Below are 12,284 nucleotides of genomic sequence, written 5' to 3' on the forward strand. Positions count from 1 at the left end.
GGGTCGCGCAGCGAGCATGCGCAGGAGACCCTGGGAGTTGTAGTTCACCAGGTGAAACGAGAAGGGAAAGACCACGCTGAGCATCCTGGGAACTGTAGTGTTGGCTAAGGTGCGCCCTCTGCGCAGGCGCAAACCGACAGTCACTTCCGGGTGTTTTTCCGTAGTATTTCGCAAAAGAAAACCCCGGGGTAACGATGGCTACCTACAGCCTGGCGAACGAGCGACTACGCGCCCTGGAAGACATCGAAAGAGAAATTGGAGCCATTCTTCAGAATGCAGGTTCGGGATACGACGACGAGAAGAGTAACGGGCGCGAGAGCAAGCGCGACGGCTTGCACATGCGCGGACCAAGTGGGGTTGGAAGGGATCCTAACTGGGTGTAGGGGTGGGTGGGGCTGGACCTGGGGCGGGGCTATACTGGCGGTCTCCGGATAGCCCCGCCCGCTCTCCACTCTGGCAGGTACCGTGATCTTGGAACTGTCCAAGGAAAAAACCAACGAGAGGCTCTTAGACCGACAGGCAGCGGCCTTCACCGCGTCGGTGCAGCACGTGGAGGCGGAGCTGTCGGCTCAGATCCGCTATCTCACTCAGGTGTGTGTGGTGGGACCTGCTACGCTCGCACCCCAGCTCTCTGCCTTAGCCTTATTCTTCAAGAGTCCGGGGCACAGCTTTGGTCCCCGGAGCCAACCAAGACCAGCCCTACCCAGCGGGCCCGTCGATCCTGGCAGCATCCCTCCCTTCCAGGACAGGTTTCCTGTGTCACTGAGTTGCATCACATGAGCCAGCGGATGGGAAAGTCCTGGGAGAGGGCATCTAAACAATAGGAAAGTTATAGGATTTGCCCTTAGACATTTGACCTGACCTCAAGTGTATAGCGCCCCAGATGGCTACCTCACGAGAAAAGGAACAGGACTGAAAGGGCTCTGAGGTTATTACAACAGGAAGCACCATTTACTAAACTTTTACAGTGTGCTAGACATTCTGCATTATCTAATCCTATAACAACTCTGAAAAGTGAAACTGTTAGTCTCTCAGTCGTGTCCAACTCTTTGTGACCCTGTGGACTATAGCCCGCCAGGCTCCTCTGTCCATGGAATTTCCCAGGCAAGAATACTGGAGTGGGTAGCCATTCCATTCTCCAGGGGATCTTCCCGACCCAGGGATTGAACCCGGGTCTCCTGCATTGCAGGCAGATTCTTTACCATGTGAGCCATGAGGAAAGCCCATAACAACTCTAGGAAGTAGTTAACAGTCATCCCCACTTTACAGAGGAGGTTAATAGAAGTTAATAGAAGTTCATTGGTGTGCCCTAGGTAATCCAGCTAACCATCTGGCATAGCAAATTCAAACTCAGGGAAGAAATGAGGCAAAAGACCTGATGACTTGTTGGGGAGATGGGTGAGGGAAGGGGTGCTTCACTGATCAATCTGAATCTCCTGTAGGTGGCCACAGGGCAGCCCCATGAGGGCTCCAGCTACTCTTCGAGGAAGGACTGTCAAATGGCCCTGAAGCGAGTGGACTATGCTCGCCTCAAGCTCAGTGAGGTGGCCCGAACCTGTGAGCAGATGCTGGAGAACTAGGCCAAGCAGGTGAACAGCTTGGAGGGAGAGCTCCACATATACCCCAGAACAGAATCTGGAGAGCGTGGGCTGCCCTGTACCTGCCGTACTGGTCAGAGGCCATGAGGACAAGGGTGCAGAAGGTGGGAAGGAAGAGACTTAAGAGACCAAGCCCGTGCACAGCTGTGCCCTGGCTCCTCCAGCAGGTTGCTCCTGCCATGCACTTCACTGAGTACGGACAAGCTCAGACAGGAAATGGAGACTTAGACACCCAACCCACTTCCTCATGTCTCTGCCCCAGGCTTCCCGCAGACTTGGACCAAGGAAGACACATTTTTGGTTCACTGAAAAAGACAAAATGAGAACTAAGGATTTTGCTAATAAAAATAATAACACCAAAACAAGGAGTTCAGACTCTCATTGGGGCATATATGGTGATGTAAGGGGTTGAGGAAGTAAAACCAGGCTGCATGGCAGCTGCTGGGGAGGGAGGGTAGAAAAGCCCAGGCCTTTACTGTGGGGTCGGGGCACAAAGCAAGAGAGGGTGGAAGCTAGGGAGGAACACTGGTGTGGTGTGAAGTGACAAGAGCAAGATATATGGGTCATGGGATATGGAGGCTGGTAGGGGTTGGGAGGAGATGTTGAGGGGGAAGATGCCAGGTGGCCATCAGCAGAGAAGCTGAAGCCAAGAATCAGGCATGATTAGGGGGCAAGGGCATAAGACCCATGTCTGCAGAAAGAAGAACCAAAAATTATAAAAATAAGTTTTAGTAGTTAAAAAATATGGAATTTATACAAGACATAAAATAAACAGCAATTTTATATCACAGTATAGAAAAAATCCAAAAGAACAGAAGAAAAGTCTAAGGGAGGTCAATAGCTGGTTAGTTGTGAATTAAACACTGACCAATAAGTAGAGTGTCTACCAAAAATTGTTCTAGTATATTAATTGATGCTGAATAAATCACAATCTGCCCTCACGAGATTCCATTCTCTGCACTGGTTCGTCTGCCGCAGGTATATAATGAAGCTGCAAGATCTGGAAAAGATACAGAAATTAACAGATGAGCTCCGAGATCAAGGGAAGCTGGGCAAGGTATCAGGGGGGCAAGAGGTGACAGCTTAAACTGGGGAATCAGAGTCCAGAACATTAGCTATAGACCAGGTACACAGCAGGTGCTCAACAGTAAAGATCTGTGAATTGAATTAATGGCTCCCACCTTCCTCCACAGCTTCATCTCCCACTAGTCTGCTCTAGCTGCCATCTTGATGTTGCTCCAAGCACTGCCTGACTTCGAGGGCTGGTCCCTGGGCCTATGATGGCGTTCCTCCCTCCCCACTCTGTAGTCGGGCTGACTCTTCACTCATCGCCTGTGGTCAGTGGTGCAGGTACCATTTGTATTTGTCTCTGGGTCTGCCTGCTGCTGGCAGAATCCCTGCCAGGGAGGCTCTGGGTCCCTGGAGGAGGGGTTCAGAAGCCCAGTTTACCTGGGGGATGCTGTAGGAGCTGATTCTTCCTCCGCTTGCACACCACGTAGAGTAGGACTCCAGCGAGGATGAAAACGATGGCCAAGAGGGACAGCACAGGCACCGTGGCTGATGTCCCAGCCTGAGGACCCCCGTTTTCTTTCAGCTGCTTCTGGTTTTCCTTAGCCTCAAGCTCTGCCCCCAGACTATGGCCCGAAGTGTAAGTGGTAGTTTCATGGGTGGGGATGAGCTTGCTGTCCAAGGATAGTGCTCCTTCCAGAGGGGTGGGTTGCTGGGTACGCTGCAAGGTGGATGGCAGGTACGTCTGGGAAGTGGTGGCTGTGTCTGAAGGTGCCGCTTCTGTGGGCTCAGGAAGCTGGGTTCTGCGAAGAGGTGCATCCACCACCCTAGGTTGAGCATGTCCACATTCTGAAGAAGCAAGAAGTGAGGGATCAGGGCTACGAGGTGACAAGGTGAAGAACTAGACAGAGGCCAGGGTAGCGGGTCAAGGAGAACATCAAGGGAACAGCTGAAGCCCAGGAAAGGAGGGTAGAGGGAAAATATGGGGAGATGGATACAACATGGAACCCCTGAGGCAATCATGTCCTGGGAAGTCAGGACACCCGGGTTGGAACCCAGACTCTGCTACAAAGTAGCTGTGACCTTGCCCCTTGTCACCTAAGAGGAAGAGTAAATGAAATCAGATAAGTGCTGGGACCTGGAAGAACACTTGGTGTCTTAATGGTTGTGTATTTATTTTAGGAGTAAAATACAACCAGCATATCAAATTTGTGACTTCACAGGTGTTCCTGCTTAGGACAAGTTGCCATTAAGTTTTTCAAAAGTGGCTGTATACACTTATTTATTCATTTCATTGTTTTAAAGTTTTACCTCAAAGGAACAATAAAATACAGAACTCTCCTTAATAATATACATGGTGAAATGTCTGGGAATAAAGTACAGTCGAGCCTGCAACTTACTTGGAAGTGTACCAAAAAGATATTAGGCAGATCATTGAGGGATAGAGGGATGCATAGACAGATGGGCAGGCAATAAAGCAAATATAGTTAAAATGCCTTAAACTCGATATTGTAAAATATAAAATATATTTGCTTTATTATGGACATATGTAATATACATCAAATATAGAAATCAAACATTATAGAATTAGGTGGTGGTTATATGGATGTTCACTGGACAAATCTTTCAACTTTTGTACATGTCTTCAAATTTCCATAATAAAATCGTTCTTGTTGTTTAGTCATCAAGTAATGTCTGACTCTTTTGCAGCTCCATGGACTTTAGCCCCTAAGGCTCCTCTGTCCATGGGATTTCCCAGTCAAGAGTGCCATCTCCTTCTCCAGGGGATCTTTCCAACCCAAGGATAGAACCCACTATCTCCTCCACTGGCAGGTAGATTCTTTACCCCTGAGCCACTGGGGAAGCCTCCACCACAAAATACTGGAATATAAAAATAGTGCCTTGATTTCAAGGACAACATTAAGGAAATGCACAGTGATAGGATGTATTGGCAAAAATCATGAAAGTGATGGTGAAGGGTTTATGGTAAAGAGGAACGTAAGTCAAAGTATACTGAAGAAGAAAGGGCTGAGGCAAAGAAGGGTGTAAGGTGGACGCACAGGAGACCTGGGGACAGGGCCTGGGGAGGAGGGGGAAGCTCTCACCTCCACTGTCAAAGCAGTGCATCAGCTCCTGAACCCAGCCGTCAGTGCTGCCTCCACATACATTTCTGAGGGGTAGCTGGAACCTGAGGAACGACCTGGTCTCAGATGTGTCCCCACTCTCTGCCCCACCCCTGCTATTCTCAGCTCTTTCCTGGTTCCAAAGAAGTGAGGTCACTCCCGAGCTTCAGCAGTTTCTGCTGGGACTGGGAAATTCCAGGTAGGTGGGACAGGGGAAAAGGGAAACTGAAGGTGCAACGAATTAGGGCGAACGTGACCGGGAGGAGTGGGGCAGGGGCTAGACGTCCTCCCAGAAGGAGATCGAGTTTGACCAGAGGATCCTGAAGGGCGGGGGGTGGGGGGGGGCGGTGCCGCGGATCCTGAAGGGCGGTGGGGAGGGGGGTTCCCCCCGCGCAGCCCTCCCAGGGGTGGGTGGTGAGATTACCTGACGTAGGAAAAACAGCGCTGATATGCTTTCAGGTATTTTCGGAGATGTCTCATGAAATCCTCGTTCGGGGGGGAATGGGAAGAGACTGTACGATCGCAGGGACACCTCCCAACCTTGCTGCCTTCGTTGCCATTGCCTGAGCGGGATGGAAGTGGTTCGCACAGGCCCCGGTTCAAGGGGCTCATGCAGCTGCTACTAAGACTTCAACCCACAGCCTAACTACAGTGTCTCCCCTAGACCCCAGGATGTGAGCCCCGACCCCGGCTCGACCCACGCTTCACTCTCCCCAAATATGTCCATAATCACACCTGGACCCAGGTGTTCCCCAGCCCATCCCCAAGCCCAGACAGCTGGCCCTCCCCCTGCCCCCGGCTGCCCTGGGGACCCTGGCTCCCCACTTACTCAACTCAACCCCGCGGCGCTAGTGCCTCCCGCCCATTTCCTTCCCCGGATTCGGGACTCCGGGTCTCTGACAAACCTGAAGGAGTGACATAAGCTACAAACAGTAGGACCAAGAGTAACCGGGATGTCCGGCCCAGCATCATCTCAGCCCGCCGCGTTCTGTCTGACTCCCCGACTTTCTCCGGAGCCTGATGACCAGCCGGTTTCTCAATGGCTTTCGCTTCCTTCTCCCGCTTCGCCTGTGATTCCGAGGGACACGGCGGTCGTCGGCGCCGGGGCCCCGCCTGCCAAGGCAGGTCGCGAGGGGGCGGCGCGTCCCTCCCGGCGTCCACACCGTCTCAAATCGACAGTGGGGTCAGTCCCATCGCAACCGCGTGATCGCAGGCCTTGGGGAGGCGGGGAAACTCCGGGAGGTGGAGTTCCTCAGCCAGCAACCCCGCACCCAGCCCAGAGCCTTGTCGAGTGGGTAGCCAGGAATGATTGAAGAAGGAGAGAGAAAGCGAAAGGAAGCCCAAGGTGCAGGTTGGATGGCAGCACTGCCCCCTGGGCCGATTCGTCCGGCCCAGAGATGCCAGCACCGCCCGCCTGCCCGCCCTCCGCAGCTCAGTCCCTGTGACCTGCTCCTTAGAGAGGAGTTCATGTTTTGACCCGGCTCCAGTCACGTGGGCAGAGTGACTGTCAGCACCAGTCCGCGCGCTTCGCGGCGCAGACACTGACCCGGGTGGCTCCGCGTGGCGCAAGACTTTGGGGCGTGGCCACCCGAGCAGCCGGCCGTGGGCTCGGGCAGCCTGACGTCACACCGCACCCCGAGGTATTTACCTTCGAAAAGTGGTGGCGGCTGCAGGTACCGGAGTAGTGGAGCGGCCGGGGCGGGGGCTAGGTGTACTGGGGTTCACCGCCAACCCTAACCCGGTCCAAGGCAAAGGAATGCCCTGCCTCTGATGCCCTCTTCCCACACCCCACAGACGAGTCCAAAACTCTTCCCCATAGGATTAACCCTCTCCCACTTCGATCCTTGATTTAATTCAATCCCTACCTTTGAGAGTTTGAGCCTCAGATTTGGAGCCCCAAATACTATCTCCCTCCTGACGACTCACTTTTAACCCTAATCACCCACTTTCAAGTCTGGCCCCCATTCTCATCCTGAACTCGCATCCTCAGCCCTGAAAACTCCTTTCTGGCTCCCAACATCCATCCATAGATTCCACCCTAAGGGACCCCTCCAACCCACACCGTCCCCGGTGCTTCTCCCTCACCATACATCCCTTCTGCTCAGTCTGGCCCAGGCCCTGTGCCCCTGAAGACATGGAGTTTGTGTCTGGATACCGGGATGAATTCCTTGATTTTGCTGCCCTCCTCTTTGGCTGGTTCCGCAAGTTCGTGGCAGAGCGCGGGGCTGTAGGAACCAGCCTTGAGGGTCGCTGGCGGCAGCTGGAGGCTCAGATCAGAAGGTTGCCTCAGGACCCGGCCCTTTGGGTGCTCCACGTCTTGCCCAACCGCAGTGTGGGCATCAGCCTGGGGCAAGGGGCAGAGCCAGGCCCTGGACCAGGCCTGGGTGCTGCCCGGCTGCTGGGAGATGAGCCCCCCCTCCACCTGCGAGACCTAAGTCCCTACGTCAGCTTTGTCAGCCTGGAGGAAGGGGAAGAAGGAGAGGAGGAGGAGGAGGAGGAAGAAGAGAATGGAGAGGAGGAGGGTGCCGGCACCAAAAAGGTAGAAACGGAGGAGGATGGGGAGCCGGCCCCTGGCAGCAGGGAGCCCCCCCGGGAAGCCACCCCTCCAGGGGAGCCAGAGGAGGCCAAGCAGGAGGCTGGAGGTGGCGAGGATGGCAAAGAAGACAGGGCAGAAGACGGGCCGGGGCCTGAGAGGAGGACGGGGCGGAGAGGTGGTAAGAACCCAGTACGCCGCCGGCCCCCTCAGAGCGCAGTTAGGAGTCACACATGGGTGGGCCTCAGGCCAAGCTGGCCTGAAAAGGTGTTTTCATTGATCCACATTTTTTTTTAAGTTTCACCAACATTTAAACAGTAAAGGAAAAAACAATTCCAGAAGTCGAGAGTTAACACCTCAAGAAAAATGTTAAGTTCCCACAGCACACCCCCACATTTCTGCCTGGCAGCAAATGCTCGTTCTGTGGAGCTGCTGTCCCCTTCCAAAGAGGCCTGCCCTCTCTACCTAGTTCCCTATCCTAGCCCCAGGAGTATCTGATTTGGTACCCTGCCCCTGACAATCTTCCCCCTCCACCCCTGATTTTTCCTGTCTTCCGCAGATGCTGCTCCCTTGCACCTTTCCTGCCTCTTACTGGTGACGGATGAACATGGCATCATCCTGGGCATTGACCTGCTGATGGAAGGAGCACAGGGGAGCACCGGCAGGGGCTCAGGGGCTGAGAACCTGGCTCCTCGAGCCTATGCTCTCCTCTGCCATAGCATGGTCTGCCCCATGGGCTCCGGAGACCCCCGAAAGCCCCGACAGCTTACTGTGGGAGATGCCCAGCTGCATTGGTACAGAAAGCTGTAGAGGGTGGGGAAGCCTGGGGGCCTGGGCTTCTGAGCCCCACTCCCAACCTGATGCTGTCTCCACCCCCATTCAGGGAGCTGGAGAATCTGGTCCCAAGGCTGGGAGTGAAGTTAGCCAAGACCCCGATGCGGACATGGGGTCCCCGGCCAGGCTTCACCTTTGCCTCCCTTCGGGCTCGAACCTGCCATGTTTGTCATAGGCACAGCTTTGAAGTGAAACTGACACCCTGGTGAGCAACCTGCAAAGACAGAGTGAGGGGGAGGAAAGTCAGGCAAACAGAAAGGAAGCAGGCTAGTGGGGGACACTGAGGACAGACAGAATGAGGAACAGAGAAACAAGAAGATGGAAAAATACCATGCCGTCATAGGCAAAGAGAGTACAAATAGACTGAGTGACATATGGGCAGCTGCAGGACAGATGGACAGCAGACAGGGGACCTACATACACTAATGCTGGCTACCCCACCACCTCCTATAACCCCAGCCCCCAGTGCGGTGCTGTCTTGTACTGTGGAGAGGCTTGTCTCCGTGCGGACTGGAAGCGATGCCCAGATGACGTAAGCCACCGATTTTGGTGCCCAAGGCTTGCAGCCTTCATGGAGCGGGCTGGAGAACTGGCAACCCTGCCTTTTACCTACACCGCAGGTACCATAAGGAGGTCAGGATGGATGGGGGAAGTGGAACCCCCACTTTGGAACAGGGTCCTGGGCTTGAAGGTTAAGTGCCTGTTATTTCAGAGTCTTGATCCCTGGAGTAACAACTGAGCGCTGGGTATTGGGGCTGGGAGCTAGACCCCTGGGGCTGAAGATAGCCTCTCTGGAGCTGAGGACTGAGTGCCCAGGTCCCTGAGAGAACTTAGGGGATTCAGGAGTAGAGATACAAATACTTGCGTCCCAGTTTCACAAGCTGGCAACCTGAAACAAATCACTTCACTTTTTAGAGTTTTTCCTCTCCGGTTAAACAGGCAGATTAGCAAATGTTAAAACCCATGGAATTGTTATATGGCTTCTGTGGACTATGCTGTAGCCACTCAGGAATGTTAGTTCTCTGCCTGACTAGAAGCAGACTCAGACCCAGGGTCCTGGGGAGAGGCTGAGGTGAGCCCAAGTCTGGAATCCTGGCCACTGAGCCCTCAACTCCTCCCCTCATCCTTCTCCAGAGGTGACCAGTGAAACCTTTAACAAGGAGGCCTTCCTGGCCTCCCGTGGCCTCACTCGTGGCTACTGGACCCAGTTCAGCATGCTGATTCCAGGCCCTGGCGCCCCCAGGCACCCAAGGGGCAGCACACCCTCCCTCAGCCTTCTTCTCCATGGTGCGTGGGGCCTCTCTCCAGGCATGAGTCCCTCAGACTAGAGAGCAGGAGGGGAGATCTAAAAGTTGTCCAGACCCTAGATAACCCCTCCACATACACAGCAGACACCCCCACCCCCAGCACCAGGGCACTGCCTGCCACTCCCCAACCCTCGGAAAAGTCACCCCTGCCCACCATCTCCAGAAGCCCCATCCCTAGGCAGTTTCCCAGCCCCCTGCTGCAGCTCCAGGTCCTCTCAGGGAACACAGCTCCTTTGGAAGAAGGAAGCAGCCAGGTGGGGATCTCCCTGACACCTGGCTCGTCGTCTTTCATCCTCACAGGAGATCCTTACCAGCCTCTCCAGGGGGATGGGCCAGCTCTGATGCCTCCAGTGCCCCCAGATTCACCCAGGGGCCTCTTTGGTGAGCTGGAGGGGCCCTGAGGGAGCTAGGGGTGGGGATGTGATCTGCAGGGCCAGAGGTCCTGGGGGACTGAGAAAGGAGGCTGTTAGACTGGAGGGGGCCTGAGGTCAGGTCCCCAGTAGCCCACTCTCCCCAGGCTCGTGGCAGGATTACTACACGTGGCGGGGCCTCAGCTTGGACTCACCCATGGCCGTGCTCCTCACCTACCCACTAACTGTGTACTACGTCATCACCCACCTGGTGCCCCAGTCCTGTAAGGAGGGCTGAGGCAGGGGGGAGGACTGCGTGGAGCAGAGGGGCCAGGGGGCTGGTAGGGGACAGGAGGGAGGGGAGGAGGAGACCATATTCTTAAGTGGCTAGCTTATCACCCAGTCCCTGAGCTCAACATCCAGAACAAACAGTCACTGAAAATCCATGTGGTGGAGGCCGGGAAGGAGTTTGACCTTGTCATGGTGTTTTGGGTAAGTCTCTCCAGGCCTGAAGGGTGGGCGTCTGGTTGTGGAGGTGAACACAGGGTGGGACCCAGATTCGTCCTCTCTGCCCTTCAGGAACTCTTGGTCTTGCTCCCCCATGTGGCCCTGGAGCTGCAGTTTGTGGGTGACGGCCTGCCCCCCGAAAGTGACCAGCAGCACTTTACCCTGCAGAGGGTGAGGGTTGAATACCCCCTCCCCCTGTCCCCCACCCCAGTCTCCAGACCTGGTCCCTCTGTTATCATCCTGGTTGGGCCCTTCTGATCCCTGCCTCCCCTCCCCTGTCTTACCTGACACGTCTTCCAGCACCATCACTTCCACTGGCCTCTCTCCCACTTCTGACTCTCCAGGATGGCCCTGAAGTATCTGTCCGCCCTGGTTCTGGCGTATCAGCACGGCTCAGCTCTGGGACTAAGGAGAAGGGGGGCCGCAGAGACCTGCAGATCAAGGTGTCTGCAAGGCCCTACCACCTGCTCCAGGGGCCCAAGCCTGACTTGGTCATCGGTAAGAGCTGGGGGTGGGAGGGTGGAAAAGGTGGGAGGAGGCCATGGAAGTTAGCTTCTCCCTGCTGTCCTTCCCTCCGCAGGATTTAACTCTGGCTTTGGACTAAAGGACACTTGGCTGAGCTCGCTGCCCCGGTTACAGGTGGGGGATGGGGCAAACGAGACCTTCTCTCACCTGCCGCCCGGTCCCTCATTTTCTAAAAGTGTTTTCTTCCCCATCATCTACTCCACAGACATAGGGTGCACCCACGGGTCCTCCTGGCCCCTGTGTCTGCCTCGTGCCTCTCCCCATCCCAGTCCTCTGGGTCCCCAGGAGGTATATGGGGGTGGGAGCTTTTCTGTGAGTGTCTGAGACCCCGCTTCCACCCCAGTCCCTCCGAGTGCCGGCCTTCTTCACCGAGAGCAGCGAGTATGGCTGTGTGATGGACGACCAGACCATGGCGGTGGCCACAGGAGGGGGGACCAGCCCTCCACAGCCCAACCCTTTCCGCTCCCCCTTTCGCCTCAGAGCGGCAGACAATTGCATGCCCTGGTAAGGCCTTCGTACTCTCTGGCTGCTCATCCTGAAAAGCCCACCTCAACCCTCGTCTCTATGGTCCTGGGACCCTCCTGGCCCAGCCCTACCCTCTGCTTCCTCCGCCCGCACTCCTCACTTCCCCCACTGGAGGGTCTCGACAACGCCCACACACCCCTCTACAGAACCAGCTCACAAAATCTCTCCAACCCCTGGTCCTCGACCCAGCAAAACATAGCCCTGATTACACCCTGGCTGGCCCACGGAGCCCTAAGCCTACCCGCCCCTCCCGGGAACGTAGAATTTATAACCCCAGCCCCTTGGAATAGCCTAGCCTCTTGGCCCCGCCCCTGATGGAGCCACGCCTCCTCAGGTACTGCAACGCTTTCATCTTCCACTTGGTCTACAAGCCCTCGCAGGGAAGCGGGGCCCGCCCGGCGCCCGGGCCGGAGACTCCCGCCCCAACTCCTACAGCCCCTCCCGCCCCCGCCCGTAGGCGCCGAGGAGAAAAGAAACCTGGGCGGGGGTCCCGCCGGCGCAGGTGAGGGCCGAGAGAGAGCGGTCCACCCTCTCCCCCTACACGCCTCAGAAAGGAACACGAAACAGGGGAGGCCGAGGGCGAGGCCGGTTGGCGGAACACGAAAAGCTAAATAAAATAACTTGTTTGAAACTACTGAGTCAAACGCTCATCGTTGGGTCCTTAAATGGAGTGAGAAGAAAAAGGATTTAAGGACGACATTTTCCTCTAGCTTTCTTCAGTTCCTCGACCGCTATCCCCTCTCTGTTTGCTTGGGATTCTAACCTTCCTGGGTAATCCCGTGCGTGCGTGCTAAATCACTTCAGTCGTGTCCGACTCTTGGCGACCCCATAGATTGTAGCCCTCTAGGCTTCTCTGTCCATGGGATTCTCCAGGCAAAGATACTGGAGTAGGTTGCCATTTCCTCCTGCAGGGGATCTTCCCGACCCCAAACTTCTTCTAATAAGAAGTGTTGATAAGACAATTTCCGGCCCCA

At 55.4% G+C, this 12,284-nt stretch overlaps 3 protein-coding genes across 14 annotated transcripts; 2 read left to right on the forward strand and 1 right to left on the reverse strand.

The window, feature by feature from the left end:
* Positions 1–138: 138 nt before the first annotated feature.
* On the forward strand, positions 139–1,963 carry MED11 (mediator complex subunit 11). Its single transcript, XM_006060115.4, has 3 exons — positions 139–279; positions 461–591; positions 1,443–1,963. The coding sequence occupies exons 1-3, from the start codon at positions 195–197 to the stop codon at positions 1,578–1,580; spliced, it is 354 nt and encodes a 117-aa protein (XP_006060177.1). The 5' UTR covers positions 139–194; the 3' UTR covers positions 1,581–1,963.
* Positions 1,964–2,361: 398 nt separating this feature from the next.
* On the reverse strand, positions 2,362–5,773 carry CXCL16 (C-X-C motif chemokine ligand 16). Its single transcript, XM_006060097.4, has 5 exons — positions 5,635–5,773; positions 5,154–5,292; positions 4,712–4,794; positions 3,048–3,455; positions 2,362–2,598 (listed from the first exon to the last, which is right to left on the reverse strand). The coding sequence occupies exons 1-5, from the start codon at positions 5,699–5,701 to the stop codon at positions 2,537–2,539; spliced, it is 759 nt and encodes a 252-aa protein (XP_006060159.4). The 5' UTR covers positions 5,702–5,773; the 3' UTR covers positions 2,362–2,536.
* Positions 5,774–5,796: 23 nt separating this feature from the next.
* ZMYND15 (zinc finger MYND-type containing 15) lies at positions 5,797–11,944 on the forward strand. Of its 12 annotated transcripts, XM_006060098.4 has the most exons (13): positions 5,797–7,443; positions 7,822–8,056; positions 8,146–8,301; positions 8,556–8,716; positions 9,231–9,383; positions 9,704–9,784; positions 9,921–10,037; positions 10,157–10,245; positions 10,333–10,431; positions 10,605–10,758; positions 10,841–10,899; positions 11,129–11,289; positions 11,645–11,944. In XM_006060098.4, exons 1-13 carry the CDS (start codon positions 6,864–6,866, stop codon positions 11,814–11,816), a joined length of 2,217 nt encoding a protein of 738 aa, XP_006060160.4. In that variant the 5' UTR covers positions 5,797–6,863; the 3' UTR covers positions 11,817–11,944. The 12 variants fall into 12 exon arrangements, with proteins under 12 accessions (XP_006060160.4, XP_044795317.2, XP_006060161.4 ...); XM_044939382.2 differs by having other exon boundaries at positions 10,157–10,431; XM_006060099.4 differs by lacking the exon at positions 9,921–10,037.
* The last annotated feature ends 340 nt before the right edge of the window (positions 11,945–12,284 follow it).

The sequence above is a fragment of the Bubalus bubalis genome, chromosome 3 (assembly GCF_019923935.1).
Source record: "Bubalus bubalis isolate 160015118507 breed Murrah chromosome 3, NDDB_SH_1, whole genome shotgun sequence".
NCBI lineage: Eukaryota > Metazoa > Chordata > Mammalia > Artiodactyla > Bovidae > Bubalus > Bubalus bubalis.